This window comes from Melopsittacus undulatus, chromosome 5 (assembly GCF_012275295.1).
Source record: "Melopsittacus undulatus isolate bMelUnd1 chromosome 5, bMelUnd1.mat.Z, whole genome shotgun sequence".
NCBI classification, from domain to species: Eukaryota; Metazoa; Chordata; class Aves; order Psittaciformes; family Psittaculidae; genus Melopsittacus; species Melopsittacus undulatus.
Window position 1 is genome coordinate 40,338,846 of NC_047531.1, and position 23,908 is coordinate 40,362,753.

The 23,908-nt window shown below is 39.5% G+C and overlaps 1 protein-coding gene across 1 annotated transcript in view; it reads left to right on the forward strand.

Annotated features, from left to right (window-relative positions):
• The first annotated feature begins 1,452 nt into the window (after window positions 1–1,452).
• HSPA4L (heat shock protein family A (Hsp70) member 4 like) overlaps window positions 1,453–23,908 on the forward strand; it is a 28,783-nt gene continuing 6,327 nt past the window's right edge. The window contains exons 1-16 of the mRNA XM_013129352.3: window positions 1,453–1,780; window positions 5,967–6,024; window positions 7,410–7,550; window positions 8,612–8,734; window positions 10,200–10,299; window positions 11,986–12,119; window positions 13,027–13,271; window positions 13,360–13,436; window positions 14,639–14,790; window positions 15,294–15,400; window positions 15,872–16,005; window positions 17,292–17,494; window positions 20,029–20,130; window positions 20,633–20,770; window positions 21,751–21,876; window positions 22,998–23,105. Coding sequence (XP_012984806.1) covers window positions 1,674–1,780; window positions 5,967–6,024; window positions 7,410–7,550; window positions 8,612–8,734; window positions 10,200–10,299; window positions 11,986–12,119; window positions 13,027–13,271; window positions 13,360–13,436; window positions 14,639–14,790; window positions 15,294–15,400; window positions 15,872–16,005; window positions 17,292–17,494; window positions 20,029–20,130; window positions 20,633–20,770; window positions 21,751–21,876; window positions 22,998–23,105 — 2,055 coding nt within the window. The 5' untranslated portion in view covers window positions 1,453–1,673. The remainder of the gene's footprint in view (window positions 1,781–5,966; window positions 6,025–7,409; window positions 7,551–8,611; window positions 8,735–10,199; window positions 10,300–11,985; window positions 12,120–13,026; window positions 13,272–13,359; window positions 13,437–14,638; window positions 14,791–15,293; window positions 15,401–15,871; window positions 16,006–17,291; window positions 17,495–20,028; window positions 20,131–20,632; window positions 20,771–21,750; window positions 21,877–22,997; window positions 23,106–23,908) is intronic.

Below are 23,908 nucleotides of genomic sequence, written 5' to 3' on the forward strand. Positions count from 1 at the left end.
CCTACTGAGATGTGAGACACACCAGCGCTTCTGCAGTGATGGCTTGTCCCCCTGCTGCAAGGTTGCACAATTTCTGCTGGGTCTGGCTTAGTAATGTTGCATAGCTACACAAGAGCATTTGAATATGATTGCTTGGCCCGAGGTTTCTTTTCTGTCAGGAGTTAGCCTTTGGTGGTGCCACAAAAGTGGGATGCTGCAATACCTTGAATCACTGAGAACTGGTTTTGTAAGAGGGACTGAAGCAGCAGAGCAGAGCCCTGAGTTTGGATTTGTCTCCTTAGCTACTGCAGATGGGACTGAACCTGGTTTGCCTTTCATGTCCTAATACTAGTAAGGAAAATGAGGTGGTTCATTGCTTGTGCTGATAAACAGTAGTCATGTTACAAATAAATCTCTAGCAGCAGCTTGTCTTGGTCCTGTAGGTTTCAGAGGGAAATGGCATCTGTGGTCTTCACTAGGAAAATTCTAGTCGTCCACTAGGCCATTAAAACAGTAGCAAATGGAGAGACAACTAAAACTCTTGACCGAAATATGAATCCAGTTTAGTTGTTGAATGCTTATTTTTAGCCTCTCCAGAAGAACCAAATTGTGCAGCAATGTCACATGCTGTGTCAGAAAGATGTCACATTGCTATGTGAAACTCAGAATAGCATTTTTAGAAGCAAATACAGAGCTTTTCCAGCATGTGTCTTGTGGAGATTCAGCCTGCTGTAAAAATGATACCCATAAAAAATGTGGCAGCTGTAGTACACTGAAGTTTCATGACGTCTTTTTTTCCTAAGAAAGAAAAATGACAAAGATGAGTGTGCTTCTAGGATATGTAGGCACAAATTTGGGACACCTCTTCTATGGGAGAAAGACACAAGTTAAAGGTCGGAAGGAAGCCTCTGACTGGCACTTGCAGCAATCCCCACCTCTGTTTTGGACATAGGGCTTACATGCAATGCTCGCTGGGCTTTTCAATGTGGGGTTAAGCCCATGCCTTGGGGCCCTGGGGATTTTCCAACTGCCTTCTCCAGGCTGCGGGTCTCTGACACGCTCCTCACATCAGGGCGAGCTGCAAGGCCTTGGCCTGGGACCACCAGGTGAGAGACAGACAGCTAGCCCACTCCTGTTGGCAGCTCCAGCTGCAGAGGACGGTTGTATTAATCGGCCTAATAATCTCCCAGCACTAATTGCACTGAATCGCTATAATGACATTAAATTACGTTTGTGTTGCAAGTAGCTCTCACATGAAGTTGGCCAAGGCGAGCAACAGCAGCACCCACGCAGAAGCACAGCTTTACGGGTCACTGCCAGCTCAGGTGCTACGTACGCCCCCCGGGCCCTTTAAGGGGGGGCGGGGGCGCGGCCCGCCGCAGCGGTGACGTCTGTGCACGGGGTGGTGCTCTAGATAACGCCTTAGTCCCTCCCTTTCCAGATCTTTCTCGAATGCGCTTCGCCCGCCGCGGCTGCAACCCGAGCGCTTCCGGAAAGTGCCGAAGTCGCGACCGGTGCCCGGCAGATTCCCCGCCGGGCGTCTCAGCGCGCCTGCGCACAGGACGGTAACTGCCGGTTGGTGGCCGGTGCTCCGCAGTAGGGGCAGAGGCGGGTGAGGAGCCGTGTTTTAGCACCCTAGAGGAGAGCCGCTGCCACTATAGTCGCAGGCCGGCGGGGAGCACCTAGGTGCAGCCATGTCCGTGGTCGGCTTTGATCTCGGCTTCCTCAACTGCTACATCGGCGTTGCTCGTAGCGGCGGTATCGAGACTATCGCCAATGAGTATAGTGACCGCTGCACCCCGTGAGTATCGGCGCTCCCGGGCCGCCTCCGAACACTTTTCGCCCTCGTTGCCTCAGCGGCAAGCCCAGCCGCCCTTTTTCTCCGCCTCCCCCAACCCTTTCCCCGGTGTCCTGGGTTTCTGGAGCGGCAGGCCGGAGCCGCGTGTATCCTCTCAGGGCCTTGTCTCCTCCGCGGGTCGCGAGCGCTCCCGGCTTAGCCCTGACAGTGCTTAGCCGGCAGCCTCTCTGGCTTTCTCTGCGGCCGAGGAGGGGTTTGCCGGCCGGCGCCAGAACCTGTCAGTGGCTGAGGCCTAGTGATCCGTCGGGAGCTGTGTGCGGCCCCTCTCGCTTGCCGGCCTCCCCTCTCCCGGTAACACGGGTAATGTGCTCAGTAGGCGCAGGAACGCGTGTGTCGAGGCAGGCGACTGCCCGAAGAGCAATTTCCCCCTCCCCCGCTTCCCCCCCCGCCTCCAGCTTTTGACTCCTCTGTGTCCTTGAAGGACCGCGCTGTGCTGGATGTGCCACACGGCTCTCGGGGCACAGTGGATTTATGGGGAGTTGTTTTCTACCCTTGTAATACTTTTCGTAGATGTGGATAAGAGCGTGTGTTTTCCCAACTCTAGAGCCGTTGTCAGGGCTTGGGGCGTTTTCATTAACAATTTTATGATGGAGTGATGGTGAGACAGGGGAGGCGGAGGAGGACGTTGATTCAGTGGGGAAACGGGGAAGTGGCGCGATGATTTTCGTAAACCTGTTCTTACTCGCACCGCTCTGCGTTTGCTGGCCATGGAATACCGAGGTCTTGCAAGGAAGGGGGGGCAGCGGGCAGCGGCCGTGATGATGGGATACGCAGGAGTAGGTGGAGATTCTTTGTTTCTATGGGATACATCTAGGGGTTTTGGAGCTCCATCTGTGCATAATTTTCGAGGAGAAATCAGGAATTCATATAATGCTCATAAAAATGGGGTTTTGGATGGTGCTTTTCTAAAAAGAATTTGGAGACAACAGTAGAAAGCTATTTCTACTATGTAAAGCTATGAAACTTTAGCATTGCTGTCTTTTGATCTTGGAGAAATGTAGGGCTTGATTTGCTTTCTGAAAAGTTCTTTTTAAAAGAGCAAAGTCGAATGCTAAAATGCATGTTTTCTGTATTAGGAATATCTTTAGTTACTACTTAAAAGTGTATATACTGTCACCTTAATTCACAAGAAGGTGTTATCGTTGTGCAATTTTTAAGAGCCAAAGTTCTGGGACCTTCCACATTTCTGTGCAAGGAAGCCCCTGAAATTGTTGCTTCAAGAATTCTCAGGCAGCTCCAGTTTTCTGCCTCTGTATGGTGAAGAGCACTTCCAATTCTTAGGTACTTCTGGAATGCATTCTTTGCAGGTAGGCTCCACACGGTTTCTCTGCAACTTAGTATTTCTCATAGTATTGCTGGAGCAATTATACTTTAAAAATACTTGCGAAGTGGTTATGAAATGGGTTTAAAAGCAGTTAGCAAGATAGCATCTGGGGTGCACAGATACTTAAAGGCAGTAGTTATCTCCCTTGAAGTGACTTTTTTCCTGGCTTTTTTCTTCTCTTTCTCCAAAATGCAGTATAGGAGAATGAGGAGCTTCCTTTTTAATGCTGTTGTCTTGAGGCAAACTAAAGAAGTTAATGGAAATATAGCAGGTTTACTACTCCTGTGAAAGTTTGTCATAGTAACTAAACCCTACTTCAAACAGGATTTGAATGATGTAGGCAGGTCAAACTTTTATGCTTACTACACACAGTGACACAGTAAATGAACTCTTTATTTATGTGTTCCTATAGAGGCACTTATGTCATGTAGATATTTAATGTTAGCAAATAGTTAGCATTGATTAGATATGTTGCAAACATTTGGGTCTTACTCCCAGAAATACAAAGCATTAAGATTTGTTATGACTGTGTAGCATGGCATAAAAATACCTGAACTAGCTCCTGAGGAGTACATTTTCATGTGCAGTGTGTTGTTATTAAGCCGTGTAAAGATACTGAGTTAGGCCCTGAAGATAGGGCAGTCCTGGCTGTGCTCTATCAGGCTGATCTTTCTGGGCAGAACTAATGAGTGCAGCTGTCTTCCAGTTTCTGAGCTGGTTCAGGTACCTGTCAGTAGTGCAGCATTAGTATAAACACACTTCAGTGCTACAAACTAAAGCAGTGAAGATTTATATTTTCACAATTTAATACAGCACTTGTAAGTCTTAAATCCAGCATCCCAGTTGTTAGAATGTTCATCTTGCCTAAAACCTACATTCTGTAATCTAAGGTATGGGATAGTTAGCATTCCCTAAAATATGTATAATCTTTAAAGTTTTAGCACAGGTAATGAAGAAAGAAAGGAAAAAAATTCTGCCATTAAGCCTTCAATTTCAGTAGACCTTGAGCTTTTTGAGGGGTTTGGCCATAGTGTCTCTTTGGATGATAACTGATACTTGGCTTTTTCAGAACTGGGAACTCCAGCTAGTCTGTTCCATGTGTTTCTAGAACACCTGGTCTGTTAAACTACTGGCAAATGGCCCTTTCAGGTGCTGTGCCTCACCACTGGTTTTGTGAAAAAAGTTGATCATCAGTAGCTCATAATTCTTCAGTAACTTTTTTTGGATAGTGTGTAATTAGTGTAATCACAAACTAAGTAAAATGACATGGTAGCACCTTCTCCAAAACAATGCACGAAGAGTACTGAAATGTCCTTTAGGTGAAGAGCTGTGTACTGTTCCAAAGCTCACTTTAGAGCAGGCTGAGGGTAGTAGTGGGGGAGACAGGCCAGTTGTGTATCCTTGTGCTGTATGTGCTCCTTAAAGGACTGCCATGGATATAATTGAAGTCTTCAGAGCCAAAGAGAGCATGTTTTATTTTTTGACATCTCTGCTTCCCAGCCAAGGGAAGAAGAAACAACCCATTTGGTTGCACTGGAATTCAGTGACTGAAGTAAACCATAAACCATGGCAGGAATGTCAGTGGGCCTCTTAACTTGGTGCTTCATCCTCTGCATAAGGGTATTTGCAAGTGTTACTGTTTGTCAACAAATTAAAATTCCTGCACTGAAAAGGTGTGATAGAATAGTATTAGCACATTATCCATAAAATAAATTACTTGTAAGCCATTTGCTCCTTTCTTAAATTCCTGTTATCTGACTTTTCCTATTAGGAAGCATAATTGGTAACTATAGTGTTAAGTGGCATTAAAATAGTGAAAGCTGAACTACATATTTTCAAATGTAGGGCAGTGCATTGTCTGTTTGCAGCAGTTCAGTTTGGAGGAGGTTTTGTCTGTTCAGTGTGGTGTTACAGCAGAAGAGGTTGCTAGATAGTACTTTCAAATTACATACAGTGCCCTCATTGTAGAGATGATGGAGGGGAGGTAGGAAGCAATCTGCTGTAGTGACCTTTACGCATTCGTTAAATAAGCAAAATTGAACAACATTAAATCTTTGTTGTATCTTTTATTTACTACTGAATGGTTTTAGCCAGATCAGTTCCCTTCTGGGGAAGGAGTTGTATTTCAAACCTGTGAATTGAAGGTGTGGACCTGGGGTAGCCCTTGCTAGAGCCAGAGGCAAGGCTGAGAGGGATGCTCAGTAGTACCTGTGAATCTGCAAGGGGCTGTGTACTGTGCAGCTTCCCAAGCCTTCTGTTGCTGGGAGGTGTTCCCAGACATGGCCCATTTTGCCTATTTGCAATTTGTTCCTGGTAGCCTTCAGGCATGGAGAGCACTCAACAGTTTGTAGAACTGAGTTTATATGTTGGTTTTTGTTGGGTTTTTTTCCCTGATTATTGTTGCCAGTGGCTCTTACAGTGCGAATGTGGTTGTTGAATCTAGAGAACTCAACTGGTGAAGTTCCAATTTTTAAATGAAATGTCACAGGCTTCTGTAGTTAAAAGCTGCGACCCAAAAGTAACTATTACTTACCTTTATGATAAGGTCTGTAGAACACGTACTTTTAAAGAATACCTTAAATGCAATTATAATGTGAACAATTGCGATTGGTTGCAGTTTCTAAAGTAATTTGCAAAGAACAAAATAATTAAGACTATCACTGCAGGTTCTGGTGCTTCATGCAATAATCCTATTAAATACCACATCCATGTTCTGCTGTTTTAACTTTTGTGACTGTTTTAAACTACTGTAGAAATATTTTACTGTGTCTTAATGCTGAATTTCTTTTCCTTGTTTTTACTTAGAGCATGTATATCTTTAGGATCCAAGACCCGGGCCATTGGGAATGCAGCCAAGAGCCAGGTAAATGGATCAAAATCTCTTGTGTTGCCTACTGACTTGTTTGCTGTTGAACGATGGGAAGAGAGTGGATGAATTTGATGTTTTTCTCGTTGAAAGTAAATGTCTGATAAGTGTACCTTTTACAGTAATAGTTACTGCTTCAGCAGTATGTTCCTTGCATTAAAATTGAAACTGTATTCTATATTGTTTTGTCAGAGTAAAAACTTGGAAGAAACAGCTCTGTTAAAAGATAATTTTTTTTTGTCTTGCATACTTTTGACAGTGAGAGTAGAGCTCATAATTAATTCCCTACTGGGCTGAGGAATTTATGTGCTTATGTTTTGGAGAAGTTGAAAGTGAAGTTGAAAATGGCAGTTAAGTAGCAACCCGTATCTGCACTGATGTGAAGGGGGTGAATCATACTACCGTGCTGTCTTAATCTGGGACCTTGAATAGAGCTAAAATTTCTCTGATCTTCTGTAAATTTACTTGCAACCTGGGATAAATTTCCTCTGGAAGGAAATTATGTAAAAAATTAATAATAGCCAGTGTAAACCTACACACTGAAAACAGGTTGGGTCTTGTCCTCTTTCTATGCATCATGTTTGCACCCTGAGGACTTTCTCCCCTTAGTGTAGCATGTAGGTAACTGTAAATTTGCCTGGAGGATATCAAAGTAATAGAACCTCACTGTTGGTACTGTACATGCAGACAGTGTATCACTTTCATTCAGAGAAACTTTACACTCTTTATCTGAGCTTAAGCCCCGTATTCTGGTAGTGGGAAGATGTCCTGTCAGTACTCTTCCCAGTTTGTTATTTAGACTAGTAAACTAGGTTATCTTGGAGAAGATTATCCTGGAATAATTTCCTTTGAGTGCTTAAATGCTGTGCTTACTGGGATTTGTTCTGGTCCTTTCTTTACTTAAAAGTTTAATGAGGTTGACACACTGAGGTGTGAGGAGGCTTTATGTCCAGATGGGATCTGAATTAGATGAGAACTTTAAAGGAAGTTAAATACCTTAATTTGTTGAAGCTTTGTTTAAGGTTAATGTAGGTAATAGCCTCATTTGTTCTTGCATACAAAACCACTGCAACAGTATGTAATGTGGGCTCAAATATTGCATACTGTATCAGAAAACGCCTCTAAAATAAAAAGTAGTGAAAATTGATGGCACCAAGCTAATGGATATTAAAGAGGGAAGTAAATTTGATTTTTTTTTTAATGGAGACCGTAAAGAAAAGGTGTCGCTTTTTCTCCCCCACTGTTTTTATTCCAGTAAGTGTGTGGGGCTTGACATGGGTTTTCAGTAGGTGCAGTAAGCCCAACATAACAAGAGTTCCTTTCTCGATGATCTGCTCTACATGTCTGGTTATGTCATAGATAATTAAACTATTTTTCTGCAGATTGTCACAAATGTAAAAAACACATTGCATGGCTTCAAAAAACTGCATGGAAGAGCATTTGAAGATCCTTATATACAAGCTGAAAGGGCCAGGCTTCCCTATGAGCTTCAGAAGATGCCAAATGGCTCTGTAGGAGTAAAGGTGAGTTTGTGCAGAGTATCTTCAGTGGTAGAGATGAGCACTTTTGACCTTTGTCACTTGACTTCCTATACAAACTGACTTACGTTTCCTTAAGAAAACTCTAAATATGTTCTTACTCATTTTGAAAAGAAATGTCAGGTGATAACCAGTACAATAACACCTTTTATTTTCCACGGAGCTTGCCTTAGCATGGTTTTGCTATGCTTCTCACTTCTTGCAATTCAGTTCACTTCTTTAAATGCTCAGGAAGAGCTAGAGTACTTACTCTGTATTACATACTTGTGTTTCCTAGTAATCACGTAGTGTAAAAAAGTTGCATTGTCTCCCATGTAGGTATACTATAAAATACCCCTCACCCCAAAAAAAGTTAAGCTTGTTTAATTTATCTTCAGTAAAATTGACCAAGTAATAATTCTGCTGTTACTAAGAGATTAAGAGCATCTTATTCTCTGAAGTAACATGTGCTTGAGTACTGTACTTTCTCAGAGATAGCCATCGAGGTTTCTTACCAATTTTGTTAGCTTTCTGCAGTCACATTGGTAACTTTTCACTTTAACTTACTAGATTGACCTTAAACTATGTCCACAGTGTGAGGTTCTTAGTCTCATCTGAGTTCAGGTCTTGGGGACATGCAGAGACCAAGTTTCAGGAAAACAGGATGTAATCTGAATAAATTATTTTTCATTTTCTTCCAAACTAAGTAGCTGGAAACTGCTCGTCTCAAAGTTCAGGCTTTCTGGCTTTGGTTTCTGCATGTGTCTATCTTTTACAATTTTAATTTGGACCAGGAGTGCACTGCTGCAGCATATCTCCCGATCATTCTCACTTAGTGCACTTCAAAGCCTTAGGAGAAAGCACTTCACACAAAGTAAGTTTTTGTTCTGTATACCTGCTCATATTGTACTAATTGCCAGTGTAAATATAGCTGCTGCTCATCTTCATGGGTTTCCCTTCACAGGAGTGCTTGGGATTGCTGGAGAGATGGTGGCCTGTCAGGAAAAGAGATGTTGTTCCTGTTCAGTTGAGATGTTTTATTACAGAATTGCAATTCTCTGTTTCAGGTGAGATATCTAGATGAAGAGAGACTGTTTGCAATTGAACAGATTACAGGAATGTTACTGGCCAAACTTAAAGAGACTTCAGAAAGTGCTTTGAAGAAACCTGTGGCAGACTGTGTGATTTCAGTAAGTCGGAATATATATACTGGAATTCTTCTTACAGAGACCTTCACGTAAGCCAGTATTAGTTACACCACGGTGTTTTGGTGAGAGACACCTATAATGGATAGAAACTGTATCCCTCTGAAAATGGGACTTTATTAAAATGAGAATACTTTTGTAATTATGTGTGAGAAGATGGAGCATCTGTTAAGAGGGTATTTTCAGAAAGAACATACTACCTAAGCTAATCCAGAGTGGATAACTCCAAGTGCTGTATAAAGTAATCCCAATCTCTGCAGTTCCTATTATAAATGGGAGCTGTAAGCATAGCTTCCACAGTTCAAAGAACCTCCCAAATTTGTGTTAAATCTCTGTTTGTGGTTGAACACTGTTAAGTTGTATTTGGGAGTTGCCTGAACTCTTTTTCTGAGGGGTTATACTAGCAATCTGAAAAGCCCAGAGTACCTCTGTGTGTTTAAAAAGGGCTTTTTATTTGGGTGCTTTAGTTATGTTGGTTTTCTAAAGATAGTGTCCTTACCCATGGTAGGGGAGTAGGGAAGGGGAGGTTTTGTTCCTGATCTAAAATTCTAAATGCCTGCTTTTCACATTGTCTATTTACTGTTCACTTCTGCTCTTTCTCTGACGAGAATTCTGGGCATGAAATATTGTTATTTCTTCTGTCAGGCAGACATGGAAATTGGAAAGCTGTGTACTTCAGCTGTTAGAAAACTGGTTTGATCTTTTTCCTTGCTGCCTTATGGTATATAAACACACAGAGAATACCTCCCACACACAGGGATGATCCTTGGTAATGCACCACAATGGCAGCTAACGAAATACACTATGAACATACTTCTATGTCTGAAGCTTAACTGGAGTTGAAGATATGCCAGCTGATCACAGCCAGTTTCTGAATGAGCTCTGATTATGCTTTGACTATTTTTGGTGGAGCTGAATAATGTAGTACACTGCAGGCTGGCACTGTAGTTAGATGATAACTGAAAACTCGATACAGGTTCAGTTGGAACACAGATTTTCCCACTGGAAACAGCAATAAGTTTAGTTCCAGCAGCACTGTAGTACTTCTGCGGCAACTTACTGTTAGGCTCTATTTGAGTACGTATTGTGTTGAAAACATTTGGGCAGCACAGTCAGAAATTGGTAAAGATTTTTAAGAGCTAATATCAGAAGAACCTGAGCTTTGTTGTTTTTTTTTTTTAAAACTGTTTCTTTTTCAGTGCTTAAATCTGCTTCGTTTAAGGAAAAAAAAACCGCCTCATTTAATTTTGGTTGTATTGTGTATTTAATTGAAATATGCACTGAAAGAAATTACCTAGCTGTTACATTCAGACTGCCTATTAATCTGAGGTTAGTTTGTAACAGTTTTTTGTGGTATTGAAATTTACAGGGTTGCTTAATGGGTAAGTCTGACTTTAAATTAGAAAGTCCATATTTCACAATATCCTATGTAATTATTTTTTGGAAACAGGTACCCAGTTTCTTTACTGATGCTGAGAGAAGGTCTGTAATGGCAGCAGCACAGATTGCAGGATTAAATTGTCTGAAGCTGATGAATGAAACTACTGCAGGTAAAGGACAGCATTTATTTTATTTAACCCATTCAGGCTGTTGAATCTGTGAGGGTGATGTCATATCTGTGTTACACAATTTGGAGCCTGGGAAAAAGCTATCCAGGCTGGTACTGCCCGATCCAGCTTGGGAACTGGAAACTCAGCAGCTAGTTTGATGTGGTGGTGTTCAGCACTTAGGAGACAATAAGAGTTTGAGTGTGCTAACTTGAATACAGTACCACTTGAAAATAGCTACTCTGCTTCTGAAGTAGAGCTGGTATCTGTGCCTGCCTCTGCTGTCCCATGGAGCTGAAGCAGCTCTATTGGGAAGGCCTGAGCTAGCTTCAAAATCTCCTCATGATCCAGCTGCTGTGTGCACCTGACCTAAATTCTTGCTGCTTGTATTAAATAGTAGTATAGGATAATACTATCAGATGTAACCTGCATCTGACAAATTACAGTAGATACTTTATTTAACATGGGGTTTGGGGAGGATTTTTAGATTTTTCTTTTGAGTTTACTGGAAGATGGGTGTGTTGGAGTAAAACAAAAATCATGGAACTGTTAGAGAATTTTTTTATCATAAGCTAATATTTATTTGAAGTGAAATACATTGAAGGGAAATTGGAGAACTTGTAATTTTCACTTTGAACTACATAATCTGTATGCTGTAAAAGCTGCTTCTATATAAGCTGTGTTTTTATGGAGCTTTTTCTGAAAGCAGACTTGCTGATCGTATTTGAAAATTACTTGAACTGTGAGGCTTTCCTAAATATCCAAATTAAGTCATGTGTAAGTCTGTAGGATAATGGCAACTTAAGTGTGTGGAAATCCTTCCAGCTCTAGCATGGGCACAGCTGTTGTTTCTATAAAGCAGTCTGTTTACTGCCCTCCTCTGGTTTTGGTCAGTTCCAGGGTAGAGTATAGAAGTATATTATACTTCATGGGAACTAAATTTGGAGCTGTTAAAACTGCTGTATTTTTACCTGATTTAAATCTTTGCTTTTAGGAACTGTCAACCAACTTTCCAAAAGAGCATGCTTTTGAGCATACTTGAATTTTTCAAATCAGAGCTAAAAAGCACTGACAGTAAAGGTGTTTCAAAGGAAGGGTGTAGGCATGAGGCTAATCTGTGTGATTTCATAGATGACAATGTGAATTTGGCTACAAGCAGAACTAAAGTGCCAGGTGATGCTGTAGCAGTGTTAAACCTTCACATGACATGTTTCCTGCCTTTGGCAGTGCCAAATGTTTCCAGCATATTAACTTGCTTTGTGATGAGCTGCTTTATACATGAACAGTCTTTCTTAAGCAAAAGGAAAAGTAACAAATCTGCTAACTTCTTAATCTAGAAATTTAAACTTACAGTGGCACATACGCTGCTGACTTAAGTTAGTTCTTTGAAGGTGGTTGTTATTGGAAAGATGTTAGATCATGCAAAATACTTGAATGTTAATTAAATGAATGAAGATACGGCAATTTACAAGTAAAGCTTTCAATCAATTAGAAATAAAAACTAAGAAGGTGGCAACTCATAATGGTATAAAACTTGTGACTCTTTTGATCCTTATGTTGTGTTTGAGCAAAGTAATGGAGGTACGCAGGAGTAAACATAAGCAGTGTTTGTCTTTCAGCACTTCTAGTGTATGCTTTACAGATGTTCACAGCTGTCCTCTAACTTTTCTGTGGCCTGATGTTTTTCAGTTGCACTAGCATATGGAATATACAAGCAGGATCTACCAGCCTTGGAAGAGAAGCCGAGAAATGTGGTCTTCGTAGATATGGGGCACTCTGCATATCAGGTTTCAATCTGTGCTTTTAACAAGGGAAAACTGAAGGTAATATTTTTAAGTTGTACAGTTAAATCCGATATTCGTCAAGTATTTAACTGAACAGTACTCAAAATACTGTTCTGTAGAAGTTTTTTTGTGTTTTTTGTTCATGTTTTTTTGTTCAGTTTTTTCAACTGAATAAATGTATATAGCAAATGCTGAATACAAAAAAATTTTGTTATCTTTTGCCTATTTCAGCAAAGCCATTTTTAGAAAATGCAGTAATGGAGCATCCCGGGGTGTGTTTTGAAAAGCACTTGACAATTAAGCATACTCCACAGTTGTGCCAAGTTGTATCACTTAAATATTTGCATACTCTGGTAGTCTCGTGAGCATTGTCATGCAGCTGACTTACAGTAAATTGCTGAACTCCCTGAATTGTTCTGTGACTATTTTTTTTTCCTGCCATCTGTGACAGTTCTGAATCTAAATTCAGTAGGATATGAAGTAAAATGGAACTGTCTTCACTCCCTGGTTTGGAGACTTTTGTCTGTGAGCTACTGATAGCTGAATGTTTTTGTAAACTTGTCTTTGGTAGCAGAATGTTGTCTGAAGTCATGTAGAAGATGATAGCAAGTTTTTCTGTTTTGAGTAAATGACACAGAACTAGTAATGGCATGACAAAATAGCTATTGTAGTCTGCCTTTCTGTAGTATGCTAGTAAACTGGGTAGGGGCTGCAGCGTGGTAGAAAATAACAGGGTAGATGTTATACTATTTTATCTGGGGGCGTAGACACTCAGTAATTGTGGAGTTCTACCTGGCAACTGCATAGAAGATGGTGAGAAAACCACAAAGAATTTTTCACTATCAAACCTGTTTTTAAAGGTGTGACCTTCTGAAACCAGTGCCTGTATGAAAGCTATCTAACCAAATGTTGCCTAATTAATATATGTTCTTTATCATCATTGCAGGTCTTGGCTACTACCTTTGACCCTTTTGTAGGTGGTAGGAATTTTGATGAGGCTTTGGTAGACTACTTCTCTGAGGAATTTAGGACAAAATACAAGCTGAATGTAAAAGAGAATCCCCGAGCGCTGCTAAGATTGTATCAGGAATGTGAAAAACTCAAGAAGCTTATGAGTGCAAATGCTTCTGACCTTCCACTCAATATTGAATGCTTCATGAATGACCTTGATGTCTCCAGTAAGATGAACAGGTACTGTGTGTTACATTTGCTGAAGTGTGCAGTGAAGCATGTACTCTAAGCTGTCTTGTAATGCAAAGCACTTTCCCTGTTCCTGCAGAGCTCAGTTTGAGCAGTTGTGTGCTGCCCTGCTGTCTAGAGTGGAGCCTCCCCTAAGAGCAGCCATGGAGCAAGCTAGTAAGTAGAAGCTAATTTATGTGCTGCTTTTGGTTCAAGAATGTAACTAGTAATCCAGTTATTCTAGATCTCTTTAATGATTATCTTTTTAATATATTTTTGTATTTATTAGAATTGCAAAGCTAAGTACTGAAAAGTTGAATGTAAGTTCCATTTGTATGCTTGCCATGTATGCATGATCCCATTCCTGCCTCATTTAGTGCACATACCACTCTGCAGCCTTGGTTCATTGACCCTCATGCACCCTATGCAATGGAAAAGGTTGGTGCTCGGAAAGGCTATTTTAGTTAAAAATGCAAAACAACCAATTCAAAACCATGATGAGGAAAAGTATTATTCTTTACTGTGGCTCACTGGCCAGCCTGTTCCATATGTGATCCATACATGTCCCCACTGACCTGAGAATTTGGCGGCATATTCTTGAAATAAATTACCTGAAGCATGTGCAAATAATAATTTTTTTCTTTTTTGCCTAATATAGTGTAAAGGAGAGTTAGATTTCTGGAGGAAAAGAGTTTACACCTAATTTCGCATCTTCAGCTAGAAGGGAAGAATTCTGCTTATCTTTGTTGCTTGTCTAGATAGCTAATACAGGAAGAAGGAACCTGAGTAACTCCTGAGCAGAGCTGGTTCAAGGACTGACAGTTGCTTGTGATTATTTCATATGTATATCTTAAATTTGAAATTAAAAAGTTACCCTGCAAGCACAGTCTAATGCTTATTAAATACTTTAAGTTAAGGGTATTGCTTTTCGTCATTGGCAACCAAAATAAAACCAGACATAAAATGAGAGATACTTGGGTTTAGTTTTGTTGTTAATGTTTGGGAGGGGTAAGATACTGTCCAGTAGTGCAGGGCTGCCAAAGAAAACTGAATTTCATACTCTTGAGTTCATGCACACCAGGAAGAGGATGCATTTTAAAGATAATGCGTTTTAAAGAAGAGCTGTCCTCATTAATGCTTGGTTTCTGCATTATCCAGGTTTATGTAACTAGAAAACTTTGTAGTCTGCAGGAGGAACAAAACGGTTGAACAGGACACATAATGACAAACCTGGTTGAAATGCCTTGTTGGCCACTGAATATATTCAGTACTTGTCACAGTGTCAAGATAATAAGAGAACTCTTACCTTTTTCTGGTTGTCCAGAGACAGCTTTTTGATGTCTTGATGATAAATTAAGGCCATGCACTTTGTTTTCTAGAACTTCAACGTGAAGATATCTACAGTATAGAAATAGTAGGTGGGGCTACTAGGATTCCAGCAGTGAAGGAGCAGATCTCTAGCTTTTTCTGTAAAGAGATAAGCACCACGCTAAATGCTGACGAAGCTGTTGCAAGAGGCTGTGCCTTGCAGGTATAGTTACTGCAATACAACTTGAGTATTGCTTCTTTAACATCATGAACTAATAAATACAACTAACCAGAAGCTGAAATAAGATGTAGAGTCATGCTTGTTCTTTCAGCAGTTGGTGACAGTGGCCATGTCATAAATGGTTGTTACGTTCTAATAATAACATAAATTATATGTGCATAATTTGTGTTGTGTTAGGAGGATGGTCTTTCTAGAGACCTGTTAAATTTGATGACCCAAACTTAACCTATTCCGCTTCTGTGCAGCCATTGTTGTGTATCTTTACTGACAGTCACTGGGGAAGTAGCATCTGTTACTATTATTTTAGTTATATCAATCAGCTAACTTTCTACTAAGCATAAGAAACTACTATTAAAAATTGTGATAAGCAGGTTCTCCATGTGACCTCTTCTAATTGTAGCCTTTTTGCACTTGGGTATTAGTTATTGTACCTGCTACTTATTTGACTACATGGATATAATAAAATTCTGGTCTTTGTTTTCTAGTGTGCAATTCTTTCCCCAGCTTTTAAAGTGCGTGAATTTTCCATCACAGATGTTGTTCCTTACTCTATAACGCTGAGATGGAAATCTTCTTATGAAGAAGGAACAGGGTAAGTTATATGGTGCCTATTAGTAAGTATGTTTGTAGAAAGAAATCTGTTGAGCTATGGGAAAGACAAGTGTTCGGCTTTTGAAGCTGTCATTCACTCAGTTTTAATTTCCTTCTTTTTTTTTCCCTGTGTCACAACTTTTGAATTCCAGTTAATAATTGGAAAGATATTTAATAATTGCTTATTATTCATAATTGCTTAATAATTGGAAATATGTTTAATTCAGTGTATATTATACATTTAATTAAAAAGTGTTGGTGTGGAGCTGCTTAAACTTTAAGTATGACACAGAATGCGTACTCCAGCTTTGGGAACTACAGGCCTTCAGCCTGCTACTCTTGTAGTAAACTGGCTTAAATTAACTATGTATCTGCTTGGTTAGCATGACTGCTGATCATTAACATCCCTTGATTTTGATTAACCATTTTTATGCTTAGTGGTTTAACCTTAATTAATATTTTAATGCTTTAGGGAGTGTGAAGTCTTCAGTAAGAACCATGCTGCTCCATTCTCAAAAGTCATTACTTTTCACAAGAAAGAACCTTTTGACCTGGAAGCTTACTATACCCATCCACATGAAGTGCCTTATCCTGATTCCAGAATAGGTAAGGACATCTGAATAAAACCCTTATACAGAGCTCCTGTTGATAATAGCGAAAGTGGTTCTCCTGTTAAAGATCTATTACTTCTGTATTTCATAAGTTATAGAAAAGCCTAGGTTCTTTAGAGAGGCTCAACTTTGCTGCTTTGGTTTAGATGCATTGATCAAACAGTATTGATGTTCTTGTTTGGTAGTTCCTTGAAAAGAAAAAAAAAATAATTCTGTCATGGTTTGAATGCTTTAAAAACTATAGAATGGCTTGGGCTGGAAGGGACCTTAGAGGTACTCCAGTTCCAAAAATATAGATATGAAGAATGTAGTGCTCTATTGCCTGCTTTTCAGGGGCCTTTGTTTTGTGGGGCTTTTTTCCCCAACCTCTGTAAAATGGATAAGGTGGCTGTATGCCTCCCAGCCTGGATTCTTCAAATAAATTAGATCAGAGGAGAATAGATCTGTTAGACTAGATAATTACCTGTCCAGACAGGTATCTGGCATGTTTCATGCCATTAATCTGAACATGCAAGATGCATTTAATAAGCATCTATAGTAGAGTCTAAAGTGTTAGATGGTATAAGTTTCCTGGTAGCTAATACTACCTTACTTGCAGTTCTTAGTATATTCCTAAGGGTCTTTAAACTAATACTCATTTTTTATTTACTGATTTATGAATTGGATGGGAACTTGGTGCTGTTTAGATGTCTATGCAGTAAGTCTGTTGTCTTTAGGAAAAAACATTCTCCTTTGTGTGTGCACTGTCTGCATTGTTTACACTCAAATTTTCAGGAAGTTGCAAGATGAAGTATCAATCTTGCTGCTTCCAGAAGCCTTGAGAAGCACTGTTCATGCTCCAAAATGTGTAGTGCATCAGTGTTAACCAAATTCAAATACAGTCTTTCATCTCTGTTAACATTTTTCTTTTTTCAGTGCAAAATTTTTTTTATGTGGACAAAGGACCTATTCACAGGGTGGAGTAGGCTCTTTAAAGCAATGGTTAGAGAAGAACAGAGAAGTAGAATATCAAAGTGATAGCTTGGTTTTAAATTTTTTAATGAAATACAGACAAAACAAAACTATCTTAACTAAGCAGGTTCTAGTTTATGTAGCTGTAGTCTATGTTGTAAAATTGGTAGCTAAGCAGGAAGTTTCCAAATTGTTTAAAGTTACATGAAGTTACGATGTAAATTAACACCCTAAAGAGTTGTATTTTATTTCCCTTTTTTCTCTTTTACTATTTTTTGGAACAAAAATTAAAACCATCTTTTTGTTTTTTGTTGTTTTTTTTTTTTCAAGGGCGTTTCACTGTTCAGAATGTGGGTCCCCAGCATGATGGTGACAATTCCAAAGTGAAAGTTAAAGTGCGTGTCAATATTCATGGCCTTTTCAGTGTGGCTAATGCTTCTATAATAGAGAGGCAGAACATAGAGGGAGATCACAATGACACTCCTATGGACACTGAATCATCAAGTAAGAACCAAGGCAGAGATGATGAGCTGGTATGTAAACATCTACACTCCTTGTAATTCTGATGAGAGCCAATAATAAGAGATTAAATTATAGTGTAAAGCTTTAGACAATTGCTGCTTCTCCACCCTTATATTATTGTTTCAGTTATGTAACGCATTCACATTTATTATTAAGCCACTGGTGACATGTGGCACTAAAAGCAAAAAAAAAAAAAAAGAGAAATGTTAAAACAGATTCTAAAGAAAAAGACAGGGTTTTTGTTTTTTTTTTTTCAGTGTTCTTTACCACCTCTATACTAGTCTTAGTGTTATTTAGTATTGCTATAAAATGGCAGGTTCGTTTTTCCTCAAGTACTACATGTTCATTTGATAAAAATATGTGGTATTTCTTTATGTGGGGAAAACTTGTTCTTGGTAAACATTTGTTCACTAAAAGCACTTCTACCAGTACTGAAGTACATTTAGTTCTTACAAAATTATTTGGTAGCTCACAGGGGAAAACTGCTGGAAATACATGTGCAGCACCTTTGTCATTAATACTGAGAAATTAGCAAGATAAACCTCTCTTCATTCTAGTGTTAGGGGGATCAACTTCCTTTATAGTGCACTGCATGCTAACAGTAATGAGGTGCAGCTATTACATTTGACACTGTAGAGCTGAGGGCTGGGTGTCAGGGAGCATGTTGCAGCACGCCATGGCCTTAGCAGCCTTTCTTTTTTCCTTGTGCCCTCCTACAGCTTGGGATTTTGGTTATGTCACAGCTCACAGGGGGAGAAAGATGACAGTGTAGAGGAAAAGAGGACAAAGCAGTGGGAAGCTGCTGCCTCACATTCCTGCTGTCCTGGAGATTGCCAAGTGCTCAGCAGAGTGACCAGTCTCACAGGCTGACAGGCATATACTGAGGGTGGGTGCCCTTGAAGAGCAGGGTTGGACAGAAAGCAAACATTTGGCAGCTTTATTTGGAGGAAAGGGTGAATGCATTTCTTTAACTATCTTTAAAAATGTCCTTAGCAGCTTTTCCCAATTTAGGTGCATATACTACAGGAATTGGAACAGGTGGTTACACAATTAGCATTACATAATTGATGTAAGCAATTCCTGAAATACTGTACTGCTTTCCAGGAAGTTGAGCAGTTCCTTGTGGACAAGAGCTCTGCCTCTGATACTTGTATGGAAGTGAATAACAGTTCAGAATGACAGCTGGCATGTAATGTAATAGGTGTCCTGCATGTGGACAATACTAGGATGAGTGAACTGTGTTGAGTACAAGAGTTACCACTTCCATCTTCAGGCTTCCAGTCTGTAGTACTTCCATTCAACTAACACATGTTCTGTTTTACAATGGTGCTTGTCAGCAATTACCTTTCATTACTGAAGATGATACCCTCGACTCTGAGGAGGAGGTTTGTGGTATATATACGTATTATTCCCTCCCTTCTGTGTAGCCTTTCTGTGTAGGCAGAACAGTTCCTTCTAGTTGTTGTTGCCTTTTCTGTGTGAACAGTAAGAACAGTACGTGAGGGTATTTTTATATATATATATATTTTTTTTTTTTTTCCTACTCTGAAGTGACAACATGTGTCTGGTAAAATTAGTCTTCTTGATTTCAACTTTTATCATTAAGAGGTTGCTGAATGAGTTAATATAGATAAAAATTAACACAGGCACCTGTGCTTGAGTTTTAAATCCTAAATAACTACTTCTTGTGTCTTGCAGAACTAACTGTAAGATATTTTGCATGCATATATATTTTGTGAATCCAGTAATGCCTTGTAATGGAAGTAATCTTAGACCTTTGAGACCTTGGCTATAGCTCCATCGTCATTGATGCTCAGGATGTCTCAAGTTTTGAAGTCATCCTGAAAACTTTAGGCTTATATTTGACTACGTTATTAAAAATGTTCTGCAATGATGGCAAGGAAATTGTATTACTTAAACTAAGCCACGTGCTCAGCACAGTAATTGGCAATAATCTTTAAGATCTTTAAATGTAGACTAAAGCTTAGGTGAATTACAGATAAGTTAAAGTGAAATTTAGTTAATTTTTGAGGGGCAGGGAGGGAAGACAGTTGGTCTTGTGCTCCAAGAGGCTACTATAGACAGTATGGCCCCATGAGATAGATACAGCTAACAGTTACTAAATTCTGCTTCGGATTACAAATGTCAAAGTTTAGATTGAAAATGGTATGAGGTGAAAGTTCTGGCTGTTCCATAGAGAACCCATTGCTATTGCCTGTGGTGGTAGTATGTTTCTAGAATGTTCTTTGCATACATTTTTATTTTTCATTTAAAGTGCAGTATTCACAAGGCTTAATGTAATTTTATAATAGGGGCACAGGGTAACTTAACTATTTCAAGGCAGACAGGCAAAATAGAACTTTCATGTAATTTGGGGGAAGTATGAATACAAGTAGTCAATCAAAATGCCTGTCTAAACATAGTGATTCAGAAAATCTTTAGTTTGCCTCGTAAATCCATATATTGTCTGTGATTTACTGTACTTTACATCAGTCTTAAATCGTACAGCAAACTTTTGCATTCAGTTATGTAACTCTTTTTCTAGGACAAAATGCAGGTTGATCAAGAGGAAGGTGTTCAGAAAAGTCAAGCTGAACAACAGAACCAAGCAGATGAGGAAACTGAAAATGCAGGAACAGAAGCAAAAGTTTGTATTCAGTATTGATAAGGAAATGTGATGTGGCTTCCCATGGACTTGTTTTGCCCAGTGTGGTTGTTACTCTTACTAGGTGCAAAAGTTGGGACTGTATTGAGAGGAGTACAGCTATATTGAAATGGCTAACTTAAGAATCCTATCTTAGAGCTTTCATTTTCAACACAGTATGTGACTAAGGCTTTGAAGTAAGCTTGTTTAATATAGTTTTATAATGGAGATTGAATATGGGGAAACATTATAAAGGAGAATATGCAGTGTCTTTAGCTGTTGAACAAATTTTCTCAGCAGCTGTTTACATAATGCTTAAAGAAACTAAATTCCACTAGTTTGGTTCAAAACTGAGGTAGTGGTGATTATGAGTAACAGAGGAATAATAGGTGCTTCATTTACATATAATCAGTCTGTAGCTGTCTTACTATTTTTGCCTTTTTTGAGCACAAATGTGGTCATATTTCTATTACTCAGTTTCTTAATAGTGTAAATGTTTCTATAGATTGCTTCTGGGGACATTCATGAACATCCAGCCCAGCCAAAGGCTAAAACAAAAGTCAAGAGTATTGACCTCCCTATACAGGCAAGCCTCTATAGACAGCTAGGACAAGATCTTATCAATTGCTATATTGAAAATGAGGTAAGCAGCGTAAACAAATGAATACTCAAATGAATGACCTTGGAAATAATCCAGAAAGTATATGAAGCCATAAACTTTTTACCTAACTTAGAATTTTTTGTGGCTTGTTTCGGTTGGGTTTTTTTGTTTGGGTTTTTTTGTTGGATTTTTTTGGTTTTTTGGTTGGTTGGTTTTTGGTTTTGGTTTGGTTTTTTTTAGTCTGGTTGGTTGGTTGGGGTTTGGGGGGGGTGTTAATTTTGGGGTTTTTTTTCTTTTTTTGTAAAACTCACCGATTTCACTAGACTGAACTACCCAGGTGCCCAAGTTTGACCTATTAGCCTGTCATTACCCAAAGTGTCAATTTGTCCTGAGGCAGGCAGGCAGCTGGTGAAAGCTGCACAGAATGTTACAGGAATGCTGATTGTTGCTGACTGAGCTGATACTGGTCAGGAGTAGCACTTGCACCTTTTGGTGCTCTGCAGAAGCTGTGTGTTTCACTAGATCATATTTTCACCCTTCAAGTCCTCTATCAGTAGGGAAGTCTTACAACATGCAGGAAACTTGCTGGTTGGAAGGTCCTTTCTGAACTGTGTAGGTATCATGTTTGTGAAGATCCCACAAGCGTAAGCTCTTCTCTGAAAGATGATCCGTCTGAAGAATAAAGTCTTTTGTAGGGCAGGATGATTCCTAGCAACTGCCAAACCACAGTCAAAACCTGTACTTTACTTCTAGTCTTGTCTGTTGTGGTTGGATCACAATTAATACCTGATCAGTTTGTTGAAGCACTTGCCAAACAGCTTCCAAATATGAACTCATTTTTTAACCCCGTTCCAGTTCTGCCTGCAGTAAGTAGGGCTTACAGGGAAGTGAAAGTTATAATCAGTAACGGTGAAGTAGCAGGCTGCTTCTGCAAAGTTCTATGGTGTAGTGTCAAGAGAGTAATCAGTAAGCTTGATATTTTAAATGCTTTTAATTCTTATATAAGCTTTTTTTTGCCCTAGGGGAAGATGATGATGCAAGACAAGCTTGAGAAAGAAAGAAACGATGCTAAGAACGCTGTTGAAGAGTATGTGTATGACTTCAGAGACAAGCTGTGTGGAGTCTTTGAGAAATTCATCACTGAAGAAGTAAGAATTGCCTGTGTTTCAACTGCTGTAAAAAAAAAATGCCTTTGTACTTGTAAGTTTTCAGCATGGGTTATGAGACTGCAGGGATCTCTTAAATGTATTTTAGAATATGAAATTGATTAACTTCACAGAAGTTAAGTTCAAACCGTGCTTGCGCCTGACACTTGACATGCTGACATGCATGGTTCTCCATTGAGAAGTTTTTCAGTGGCAAGGAAAGATTGGAATGCAGGTGAAAATAAAAACCCTGTGGTAGCGTAGGAAAGCAAGACAGATCACTATGAGCTTCTAAATGGTGTGAGTGGACAGGATTAAAAAGAACAGAAATGGAGTGTCTGTAGCTCTGTGGTTGTCTACTTTCAAGCGGGGTAAGTTATTGAAATTTCAGGTAAAGGTAATGAAGAAAACTGTATGCTAGGTCTCTGCAAAAGCAGCGTTGAGAGAACACGTCCTACAGTTGTGCCTCTGTAACAGCCAACTAAATGAAAGTGGCTGGTACACAAGCCACCAGTTGAAACAACTGATGTCCAGCAGCAGTGTTAAGGTCTGCTCTCTGTATTACCTGGTCAGCAGCACAGCACAGATGCTCTTCCAGTCTAAACTCAAGGGTGTGAGACTGTCTTTCCCTTACCACTTTCAAAACAATCTCTTGGGTAAGTTATGGGGATAGGTAAGATCCTTTATTTCTAACCAATTAAACATAACATCTTTGTTTATAGCCAGTAGAGTCCCAACTAAAACAGTTTTGCCTTAAACTGTGCATATAGTTTCCAAATTTATCTAGTCATCTTTATCCTGTGATCAGAGAACGTGAGAAGCAGTATTTCCCATGTAAGGATAAGGAGTAAGAATGTTGATGTCCGTCCTTCTAAAATCAGTCCTGAAGCTGTGTAACTCCCATGAACTTCAGATGCAGATCAGATTAGTAAGGGTTCTCCTATCATACTGTAAAATCTTGGCTTTGAAGTAGGTTAATTACTGTTTTCTTTCACTGTCACTTTGAATACTCTGAAGTGATGAAACAGTCCTTTTTGAGCAGGGGCTTTCTTTGTGTGCTGAGAGGGTAAGGCTCATATGTCATGATCTCCTCTGAAGTAGCATTTCCCTAACTTGCTTCACAGGATGCAAACAAGCTGACCTTGATGTTGGAGGATACAGAAAACTGGCTTTATGAAGATGGAGAAGACCAGCCTAAACAAGTATACATGGATAAGCTTCAGGAATTAAGAGTAAGATTTTAAGTTAGTTTCTAGAAAAATTGTGTCTATTTGGGGTGGGGGCATTTATGTAAACATATGGCTAAGTAACTAAAGCTCTTTTAATGATCGATGTCTGTGTGCACACCATGCATGAGTTTTGTAAATCCCTTAACTTTTAAGTATGGACATTCAGGTTTTATCTGAATGTAGCTAAGTTGTTAAATGAACAGAATATTTGGAGCTAGAATTTAGCTTTAATGTCAGGTGTGCTCCAAATTTGAAAACAGTCAAAATGAAGCAGACTGTCACTAGTGACAATGAAGTAATTGCTGTTATAATTCTCTGTCAGTCTTGTTGCAATCTGAAAGACGCTTTTGAGTAGTTTGACTCCTCTCCCAGGTATTCAGAATTGCGCTCCAGAATATATGCTCTGGTTTTCCTGTTTTCAGTTGTCTTTTAAACCTGTATCATAAAACTAAATTTTTGGTCTAATATCTAATGATAAAGGTTGAAGAGACAGATTTCATTTGGGGGAGTGCTAGCTGATGGAAACAGCAGTTATACGTCCTGACAACTGCTGCCTTGCCTGGTTGCCAGTATTCAAGGGAAGGGTTAAAAAGAAGTGAAGAAAATAAGAACATTCCAGGATAACTACTTCAAAATTAATCCATTCATGTAAATCTTGCCTTGTTTCTTTTCTTAATGCCTTGTTCCAGATGCTAATTTTGGTAAAAATAACTGCAAAATAAGCCAAACAAGGAGAGTCACTACTCCTGTGTTAGAACATCTGGGATATTTTTGTGGCACTAAAGTAAAATGCAAAGGTTAAGCTC